This window comes from Phytophthora infestans, genomic scaffold, assembly GCF_000142945.1.
Source record: "Phytophthora infestans T30-4 supercont1.5 genomic scaffold, whole genome shotgun sequence".
NCBI classification, from domain to species: domain Eukaryota; phylum Oomycota; class Peronosporomycetes; order Peronosporales; family Peronosporaceae; genus Phytophthora; species Phytophthora infestans.
Genome location: NW_003303754.1, coordinates 1,787,792 through 1,798,798, shown reverse-complemented (window position 1 = coordinate 1,798,798; position 11,007 = coordinate 1,787,792). Strand labels below are relative to the sequence as shown.

Below are 11,007 nucleotides of genomic sequence, written 5' to 3'. Positions count from 1 at the left end.
TTTAAGTAGCTGCGCATTGTTCTAGAAGATCGATAACATCGCTAATAGATCTAGAAATTTCGAATGTGTGTCATCTAGAAGAATTTACGGTCAGTTGTTTAATTTTTGCAAGTTGTTTAGTGCTCTGCACAGATACTCGCTGGGTGATTTGTAACTGGTTTTTAGGTCTAATAATGATTAATTTCTGACTTATATCCTTAGCTATCGATTTATTTTTCTCTTTTAAACTCAACCATCGATTCATGTTATTAATACCTCGTGTCTCGCCACGAAATTATAGACTCGGAGTATTACGTCGTGCTCCGTATCCGAGACTATGCAGCCATTCCATCATGTAGAAATCGTCTCTGTCAGCAGCTGCAACAACTCGGTTTCGGTCAAACTGGTCCGGATACTTGGAATGTAGCCATTGTACAATCTCGAGATGTCCTGAACACGTCGCGTTCTCTGCCGCTCGCCACGTGCATCCTTCCTTTCGGTTGGCGAAAAGATACAACATGACTTCGAAATGGCCACCGCCAGCTGCCTCATCCATCGCTTGAGTCGTGCATCCTTCAATACGGTTCTCGTGCAACCAGCGTACCGTATGTAGCCATCCGTTAGCTGCAGCGTTATCCATCGCAGCTGTTGTGCAGCTTTCGAATCGGTTCGCTTGTAGCCATTTGATCGTTTCCAAGTGGCCTCCAGCAGCAGCGCGATTCATCGCATGTACGGTACTGCCTTCTTTACGGTACTGTTGTAGCCATTTGACAACTTCCAAATGTCCATTAGCGGCCGCGTTGTCCATAGCATTAATCGTGCAACCTTCTTTCCGTTGGGCATGTAGCCATCTTACAATTTGTAAATGACCGTGTCCTGCAGCTTCATCCATCGCAATTGCACCGCATCCTTCTCGTCTGTTATAATGTAGCCATCTTAGTGTTTGAAGTTGATTGTTAGCAGCCGCTAAGTTCATCGCGTCCTGCGAACACCCTTCCGATCGGTTCTCATGCAGCCACTGTACTATCTCCAAATGGCCGTTAGCTGCAGCGTTGTCCATGGCTCGAACGGTACAACCTTCATGTCGATGCTTATGTAGCCATTGCAGCACTTGCATGTAGCCATTTCGAGCCGCTCCGTCCATGGCTTCACGAGTACAAGATTTCCAGGACTCCTGGAATCGATTCTGATGTAGCCATTTTACCATCTCCAAGTGGCCATTCGATGCAGCTTTATCCATCGCTGCAGTGGTCCAGAGTGCAAATTTTCCGTCAAACTTTTTACCATGTAGCCATTTGCACACATGGAGATGTCCGTTTTCCGCGGCTGCAGTGGTCGTTCGTGTCGTTACCAGGCTAGGCTGGCGTCTAGTCAGCTTCTTTACAGCCTCCAAATGTCCATTGGCTGCTGCCTCGTTCAACGCGCTCTCTTGGAGCACGAAGTGGCCCTTGATCATGTACTTGAACACGTCCAAGTGGCCATGAGCCGCCGCCTCCCCGGCTCCGTACCCACTCCATTGGTTCCTCGTCTTATGTAGCCATTTGACAAGCTGCAAATTTCCATTTCTTGCAGCCGATTCAATCACATTCATACCGACAGAAGGAGGTGCCGTGTGTGCATGTAGCCATTTCACTACATTCACTTGGTCGAACTGAGCAGCTACACGCATCTCGTTGGCTCCCCAGAAGACCGCGTTGTGGTGGGTATGAAGCCACTGTAGTATATGCACATGGCCAGCCTGTGCAGCCTTCTCCACTGCGTCTGTGACTCTTCCTTGAGGGTAATAAACCTCACAGAGCCATTGCATGACTTGGAGATCCCCTCGAGCTGCGGCGGTCGCTGTACCGCGAGCAAAAGCCCATTGCTGATACAGTGGATCGCTAGAGGTCTGAGCGATCCATATGCGCTGTAGTAAGTGCAGCTTGGCGTATCTAATGGCTCTGGAGCACGCGATAGGGATCGAATAGTGCGACGAGTGGTCCAAATACGCCGAGATGCTCGATAACACGTGGGGAAGTGCCGCGACATTTGGAGAGCTACGCAACGCAATCGACGCACACGTGAGTGGCGGCACACATTTACTGGGACGCACGGGGTCTTTGCGCGGCGGAGCTTGAGCGAGTCGCCTCTGGAACGTCCAGTACGGCGTCATCCGGAGGAGGGAAAATTGTCGACTGAGGTGTCGGATTGTTACCTTCAACTGAGTACAGGTTTATGTTCGATGATATTAATAGTGTCGGTATTGCGATTAGATAGGTCATTTGTTATCAAAGCACAAAAAATTACAAAATGTTTTTAAAACTGTAACGAATATCTAAGGGTATCGGATGGCAGGTTTTTCAAGAGATTGGATTCCTGAAGTCGTACCCTACCATAGACGGGTGGATGTTGAGTGGGACAAAATCTCACCGGATGTTTGATGCCTTCAGAGATTGGCTTAAAAGATGCTTGGCTTTATTCTATTGGTAGAAACAGAAAACGTTGATGTGCAGCGAGCACCAAGCAGCAAAAGTGTTCGGCGCAACATATCGCCGTCATCGCAGCCGCATTGTTTGCTCCACCGTTGGTGGAGTCTACGTGCGCTGGTCGGGTGGTTGTGGGCGGCTGTAATGATGTGTGCCTTGGAGTCAGCCGTCGGTGTTCTATCAGAGAAGCGATGGGAGATGAATTTGAGGTCGTTGGGAGATGATTTTGAGCTGCGATCTACAGTGTAGAACTTCGAAAACGGTGAGGTCACCTCACTCAGTGAGGTGTACTGTACACCTCACCATGCTGACCGACAGTCAGTGGCTGTACTCTGTATAGTGTACAGTTACATGTACGTTGTATAAGCTGGGTTACGGTCAGTCGCTCTTTAAGATGCTTGAAGGCCGGCCTATGGTCCTGTTGCTACCACTGGTTACGTCTTCTTAAATAGCAAGATCATTAGCTGAAAAAGAGCGAGGTTGCCTGAACTGGTTGATGACAGCCCGATTCCGACCACCTGCGTCTGGACATATTAGCGTCTTGTGCTTTCCCATAGCCTAACAAGCTCGCTACGTGTACCAAAAAATGATCTAACTACCAAATCGCTGCCAACGAAGATGCTTAAATCACTAAGCATTTCGCAATAAAATTGTAAAACAGATAAAATTTAGCATTTTCACGACCCCGGCTCTGTAGTGCAAATTTTGAAAGGCAGTGTTAGCACATTTCGGATAGTTATTATCTTTAAGAAAGGTTACAAAGAGAGACTGGCGTGTACTGCGGCAGCTGCATTATCCAGGGCAGACTGCCCTTAGTAGCGCAGTAGATATAACTCCTGGAGCGGTACTGGGCATCATTGAGGCCCACCGGTGGCACTGTATAAAATACGGGGGCAATAGATAGAGTCATATTTGGCCTTACTCATTCAAAAAGTGGAAGAAATCATGAATCGACCACATAACAAGATAAACTATGTTAAATCATTTTATCAGTTCTCTGGATATTCATATCCAGAGTTTTAGGGGCGATCGAAAACCGTCGACGATCCTCTATAAATAATTAGGGTGCTACATTTGTAATTATTAAAAGTATAGTGGCTTGCAAGTGATAGGCTAAAAGGACGGAATACCTGATAAACTACGGTAAAGCATAAAAAGCACTGGTGAATGTCGTTCCAAGCCGCCAGGGTCGGTTTTAGGTGGATGTTGCTCCAATATACGATACCACCGATGGTGGTTGGTACAGCATGAAGGCTACATGATTTAAAGAAGGGAATAGATGAATACTAATAGGATTCCTATCGAGGCCGTCTCGCGTCAAGACAGCAAGGTCGGACGACAACGCACGTTCGACCGCGGCTTCTTCATTTTGGCTAAACTGTATTCTCATACACATCAACCTTACGACGTAACGCGTAAGAAAGCCCCCCTCCCTCTCTCTCTCTCTCTCTCACACACACACACACACATCACACACATCACACACATCAGAGGAAGAAAACGAATTACCACGTCGGGTATTTCAAAGGAATGGATATTACTTTATTATTGCATAACAAGTAAAGCACTCGAGCGTCCAAACCGAATGCGGATCCCTATCAGCATATGCCTATGCTTAAGGCGCTGTAGACGCCTCCGTTTATGCCTTCTTCGACGCCGCGACTTTCGTTTCCGGCGTCACCAGCGGAGGGGTGGTGTAAGCTTGGCTGGTAGGAGGTGTCTGAAGTTCTCTTCCATGTCGGCTCTTCTTGCGTGGGGTTGGGTGAGGCAGCTCTTGGTCGGTCGGAGCGTCGTTGATGGTTTTGCTGCTGGCACCAGAAGCTGTGCACTCAATCTCGGAGTCAGTGTCACAAACTTTCGTTACCATTTCAATTCGGTTTGTATTTCCTTGGGCAAGCTTGTTCTCGAACAAGTTTAGTCCCGTCACCCACTCGACGAATATCTCAGCTCCGTCCGGAATTTCAGTGATGTCTTGAGATTCCACATCTCGCTTCTTTCTATGCCAGACCGACAATCGAAAGAAATTGGCCGCTTTCTCATCAAAGGACATCTCTGGAAGTTCCTTCTTCAGCTCGGGTGACAGGGTAGCGAGTTCTCGATCTCCCAACAAGAGATTCCATCCACAAGAAAACGGTTCACGGAAAGCGATGTACATGTCGAGGCTAATGTAAGCCGTGCATGGGGTCGGTTCATGGTTGGACGATTCCGTTTTGGCGGTGTCTGGCTTGCCCGCATCACGTAGTATTGCAACGATGGCTGACGCCTTCTCGAAGGCTGGAAGCCGTTGTTCCTCCCTGCGTTTAATACGACTTTGCAGTAGCTCGGTGAGACTCATTTCTTGACGGACAAATCAAAAGTGAATCTCTGAAGTGCTCCAATGTTATCGTGTCGCTCGTTCTGGTTGCATACTATTTTTTATCATCTGTTTGCTGAGCTAGGTTGCATATTCGTATAGGGGACAACCGTATTAATGTGTATCCGGATTACATAGTTCGTTTGCTTGGCCTTCCACCCGTCTTTCGTGGTCACAAGATCCTACTTTCGATTTTCCCGCACCATGTATTGTACGTGTTGTTGGCAGTAAGTAGTAATCTTGGATGGTGTTTTGTCATCGTCGCTGTTAAGGTATTATACATTTGAAAAACACTGTAAGCGTCTGACGTAAAATTCTCTTGTGTTGGCGTACTCATTGACCACTGAGAAGTGCCAAGGACTGACAGTAGAGAAAGTGATTCTTGCTCCGCTTCGTCATCCGACTCGCAGGATTCCTCAGCGTTCATCTTTCTATGTCGCCGTCACTCGAGTGAAAACATTATCGCAGTTGTATCTCATGGCCCCCCTTACGAAAGAGTTTTTAGAGTATTTTACCTTAAGTCGTGATGCGCTGGCAGAAACCCAAAGATTTCATGCAATTGAGGATCGAACAGATTAAGAAACCATAATGCTGTGGAAAAATTGTTACAGGCCTTCTTTAAAATACAGTACTTTCTTAAGTTAGAGTACCAACTTGTTTTCAAGTTTTCGAAGCTCGGGGATAGCCACTCAAATGAATGGCTATCATTCTCGCTCGGTTTGTTGATGTCTTCTTCTAGACTGGAAGTCTAAGTTAAATCGCAATTCTTCTCCTTTTTTTGTTGTAAAAAGTTCTTTATTCCGCACTAGTTATTACTTTTTGAAAATACCGTATATCCAGAGCTTCACCGGGCTTAGCACGTCATTAGTCATAAACAATTTAAATATTAAGTTTACTGTATTACGATCGCCACAAAACGTTTCGCACGCGCAAGTAAGAGATTGAGTGCAACAGCACATTCATAATTATGCTACCGGTAGAACTTAAACATTAGATATTATTTAACGACGAGTGAAGTACACATTCACGCATTAATCGCCTTACGACCCTTAAGGGATCGCTTGAACAGGAGACAGCATCGTCACAAACGAACAGACTTTTCGCGTCGTTTTGGGCTGTCTGTTTCATGCAGTGACGAAAACTTACATTATTCACTACATGTAACAGTGTATAAACCTTACATCCTGAATATGGTCGACAGTCTGCGGATCTTCAACTTTGTCGTTCAAGACGCAAACCCCGGGACGATGACGAAACGCCACTAACGTTTGACGAGTCTTTCATGAAGCGGCCGCAGATAATATAGAGTCTTCGTCCTCACAATGGGGAGATCATTGTAAGATATTCATTCAAGTCGCATGGCTCTAGCAATTCTACCCGAAGTGACCCGACAGCTTAAGGATATGAGCGTCCACGCCACCGCTGTCATCGTAGCCAAGGTGATGACATTTCTTTCCACGCTCATGATGCGAGTCTCACTGCTGCCGGATTTCAGGAGGATGCACAAGAACCGCAGGACGGGCGACATGTCGGTGATGCCGTGTCTTCTGCTCTTCGTGAACTCTTACGCTGTCATGTTCTACGCCATTGCCATCGATGACATGTAGTACCAGGTAGGAACACCAAGCCGGTCGCACGTTTCACCAAAAGATTCGCACCAGGCACTAACCAAGGATCTGTGTTGCTTCACCAAAGCTCGGTGTCTCTTCACCAGCAAGTCTGCACCCACCACCAGCCTGTCACAAGCCTTTCAAGTGGCTTCACACTGCTAAGAGGTTTCCTCACTCCAGCTTGACGTCTATACCGCAGCTCGCATCTCCAGCTTCCTGTCGATCGCCATTTCAAAATTTTCCAGCTCCTGCGCAAGGGGACGGCCGGAGACACGTAGCTCCTGCTTCTTGCTGCCAAATCGTGTCGTGTGACTAATGAGTGTACACAACCGCGATCCAGGCGCACCGCCTCCCGCTCGGGCTGACACAGATGCATCTGATGAAGAAGAATACATATGGACGGAGATATGGCGGTCGGATGAGGGGGAAGCAGCCCGGGATAGGCATCTAGCGTCATTACCGCACTTCATGCGCCGGAAGAACAGCGTTAGCTCTTGTACACTGGACCACAATGAGACCGGAGATTCCCAGCTGGCCTTAACTCCTCACGATATGCGCTCGGTGCTGACGGAGTGCCGCTCGCATCGCTGCCGTGAAGCTACTGATGGCGCCGCGTGTTGGTGCCGTTATAAGGTGAACTCGTGCGAGGATAGCAACTGTTGCGTTATCTTCCAGCAAGGCAAGCATGCGATGCTAGATCCGAACGTGTTAACACCCCAACGGCCAGAGCTCACTGAGGAGATGAAGACTTACATCGTGAGCCAGCTTACCAACCGTCCGACAACCATCGCCTACCGCCTATTCAGTGTCATCGTCAGCAAAGTGGAACGTGGCGAGATGCGTGGGCCAGCGCCACACCGGAACAAAGTGGACAACTTCGTGCGTGGCTGGAAGAGAAGCAACCCCGCCGATGAAATGGCGCGCGTGATCGAGATGTGCAATCGGTCCCTGTATGATGAGGCTGGGATGGATGCTGAAAACCCGACAGCCACAGTGATCTTGTGCGATTCGGTCGTGAAGGATGGCAGGCACGTTGCTTCTGTTGGGAACGGGAGTGAAGCGAACTTGTTTCGAGTTGGCATCACCTGCTACAAGCTTCTTCAAGACTATGTCAACGTTCAGCTGTCTCCTGACGCAACCGCGATGCTTCACGTCGACACAACTTTCAAAATTGTGAAGCAGTGCTATCCAGCGATGGTCGTCGGGTACTCGGATAAGGGTGGACACTTTTTTCCGTTGGCATACTTTAGCATCTCGCGTCGACGCGAGGAGGACATTTCCTGGTGCCTGCAACAGCTAAAGCGGGTCTGTTTCGAGCAGTTCACGATTGTTTTTACACCCGAATTTGTGATGGACGCCGACGGTGCCCAGCGCAATGCTGTTCTGGCCCAGATACCCAGCACAAAAATATTAATGTGCTGGTTCCACGTGACGCAAAACGTTTTCAAGAAAGCGAAGGCCAAGGGTGTCACGCCAGCGCAAACCAAGGACTTCTTTGCGGACATGTACGACTTGCACTACGCAGCCGAGGACGAGTATGAAGCGAGCATACAAGCCGTACTGGATAAATGGGAGCAGCTGCCCTCCAACTCGGCGGCGCACGCACTCGGGCATCACATCAAAACCATATGGATCAACGGCACCGAGTTTGGGACCTGGCAGGTCTTCCACACGCCAACGGGGTGCGCCACGACGAACAATCCTCTCGAGCAGTATCACAGGACGCTGAAGATCAACTGTGACAACTCTCGGGCGACCCCGTTCGAGATGATGGAGTCCATAAAGCGAGCTCCTTTAGCTTTCGTCAGTGAAGGACACGTCTTCAGCAACATACCACAGGTTTCGGATCGGCTTCACAAGCTGTAAAAGACACTGGTGGATCGGCGGTGCATCTCAGCGACGCAGCTTCCAACAGGTCGCTCGCAGAATAAAGTACGTTTTGCCGTCAAGCAGCAGCCGCTGCCAGTGAATGCCAACGTTCTCAAGCAGTATGATCAATCGATCGGTTCGGTTAATGCTCGGCGCATGCAGATGCAGGACATACCATCCGATGGCTGGGTCGTGGTTCCCGGTCGACTGCAGTGTGATTGTTACTACTGCTGGAAACACGGAGTATGCCCCCACATCATCGATGCGTGCACTGCCACTGGCGTTCCATGTCCGGGACTTACACCATCGCCGCGGCGGCTCGTGACGAACGCTCGGCGCTCACGCCTTCCTGCAATACGACGTAGTGCTGCTCGCCGCTTGCAATTCAACCGAGCGTCGACAAATGCCAGCAGCGAGCGTCCTGACAGCTCCGTGACTGACACAGAAGCATTGGATGCTGCTGCATCTTTGACTGTGTCAGATCCTGCAACGTCTAATCAGGATGACCAAAACTCGCCTCCGCTTACTACTGATGTTGATGGCGCTTTCGTTGGAGTTGAAGTCACAAGCAGTGATAGTATTGGCCCCGTTACTACGAGTGTCACTGGCGACGATGACGACACTCCCAGCGGATCGCTAGGCGTTGTCACTTCCGATGCGAGTGCAGACAATGATGACATGGTCCTTGAGCAACGTCTCCCCCAAGATACTGCCACTGTGGCTAGTACCCAGGAAGCTCCGCATGCCCGTCACCCCATTGCAACCCGTGCCAATCGAGCCGGCAAAAGTTCTGCTCGTGACGAAGCCGTGCCAGAATTGAGAAGCACCGCCAGTCCGACATCGGAGACCACAGGTGTTCATCAGGCGGTGACTCGCCCGAGCGCTCAAAGTGCGCGCACCTCCGAACCTCGCAGAACGGGTCGTCGTCGTAGTCCTACAACACGAGCTGCTGAATCTCAGGAGCAGGCGCGCAAGCGCACTCGCCAGTAATTTGCCCACTTCCGGGAACCCCTCCGTTAGTCAAGTTCCGATGATACCAGCATCTACGGAAGATGCAGAACATGCAGCAAGGCGAGCAGTGGCAGTGGATGTGTAAGTGCTCAGCACACGTTGCAGGCGGAGTACTGGAAGAACAGGTAAGGAGAACTAAATATTTATTCGAGGGATTTTGATTCACGCTTGCTTGCACATTAACGACAGCACCACAACTGTTTGTCATGACATTGTCTTGGTAGCGCACCAATTTATTCTTGGTGATACCGCTAGGTATTTTGGTGACGCATGCAGAGTTTTGGGTGTGGTGATCTCGTCATCCACGGTTGGTGATTTGTGCAGATCTCTTGGTGACGAGTGCGACGGCCTTGGTGTTACAGCACAAATCTCGATGACATGTTGCCATTATTCGCAATGTCGTCTTTGGGCATCTACTCAGGCGTCTTCTTCAACTACTTCTACCGCTGGGCGGTCCACAAGCGTCGCGTCATGCATATCTTCGCCATTGCTTTCTTTTTGTGCGTTCTTATAACCATCTACAGCGCTCTCGCTATTTATGAGAGAACAGGCCAATCCAGCTCGTCCGTTGACACAACAATGGGATTCATGACAATCGGCACCACCGTGGGCGTGTACGTGTCACCCATGGCCACGATCGTGCGAGTTATTGGGACCAAAAGTGCGTCCCCCATGCCGTTCACGATGGGTATCGTCAACGTACTTAACAGTTGCTGTTGGGTTTTGTACGCCACCTTGGTTGGTAATTTGTTTATTTTTGCGTCCAACACTGGAAACGATGCAAATGGCGCTCACTTATGTCTACCGACACAAATCGCAGACGGACCACGTGGAGAACCCCTATGACTGTGCAGCACTGTCAGTTGTGATTGTCTCGCCAGCTCTTGATGAGTGTGGAGGAGCGAAAGACACCAAGTTGTGCGACCGAAATGTTAATTTGAGGAAAAAATGAAAATAATGAATCGTCCATTATTTTTTAGAAATATAGCAGCACCTATTTTTTTGCCGTTGATTGGTTGAAAAATCTGTCTGACTTTCGCAACCATTATTAAAAGAGATATCGGTCCCGTTCAACGCCTTGACACGAAGGGTTCGATGACCCTTCCAACAGTCGCAGGGAAATTCTTAGAGATGAAAGACGTGACGGAAGCGAAACTGTAGAAGTCATGGCATGGAGTCTCAGTACGAGAGTACTCCAGTGCACTGTACTGAAATAGGGGATGCCTCTCGTTTAACATGCCGCGACCCAAAACGGCTTTTGACTGTAAACGACACAGCCATAGTGGGACCGTAGCTACACCGGAGCCATATCGTGCATTGCTCAACCACGACGCAGAGACTCGCACGTCGGCCGCCTCTTATTAGCGAGTATATACCTATCCTGCAATGACGTCCAGTGAGTCCAACGTAGCCTGGACAGTTACCCACAAAACGTCCGCACTCAGGAATCGGTTGGCTCGCAACGCCTTGCGCTCGTCTTCTTGTGGCACGCACGACCTGCGAAATGCCCCCTGTCAATGGCGCTGATTAGATGACCACTGCACATCTTCATGGCACGGAAATCTGACTCGCGTCTGTACGTCCGTGTTCAACTCCCTGACCACATCTCAATTCACCTTCGAGGACGCAAAGCCACGCTTTCATTGAAGCCCGCTTAGCAATGAGCGGACACGATACGGCTGTGATCGTGGCCAAAGTGCTGACTATCATCACTACCATC

The 11,007-nt window shown here is 49.4% G+C and overlaps 2 protein-coding genes across 2 annotated transcripts; both read right to left on the bottom strand.

Moving 5' to 3' along the window:
- Positions 1-234: 234 nt before the first annotated feature.
- Positions 235-2,137, bottom strand: PITG_04175 (uncharacterized protein; the record flags this gene model as incomplete). The annotated part of the gene is made up of 1 exon (XM_002905820.1): positions 235-2,137. One exon carries the CDS (start codon positions 2,129-2,131, stop codon positions 275-277), a length of 1,857 nt encoding a protein of 618 aa, XP_002905866.1.
- Positions 2,138-4,083: 1,946 nt separating this feature from the next.
- Positions 4,084-4,779, bottom strand: PITG_04174 (uncharacterized protein; the record flags this gene model as incomplete). The annotated part of the gene is made up of 1 exon (XM_002905819.1): positions 4,084-4,779. One exon carries the CDS (start codon positions 4,777-4,779, stop codon positions 4,084-4,086), a length of 696 nt encoding a protein of 231 aa, XP_002905865.1.
- Between the last annotated feature and the right edge of the window lie 6,228 nt (positions 4,780-11,007).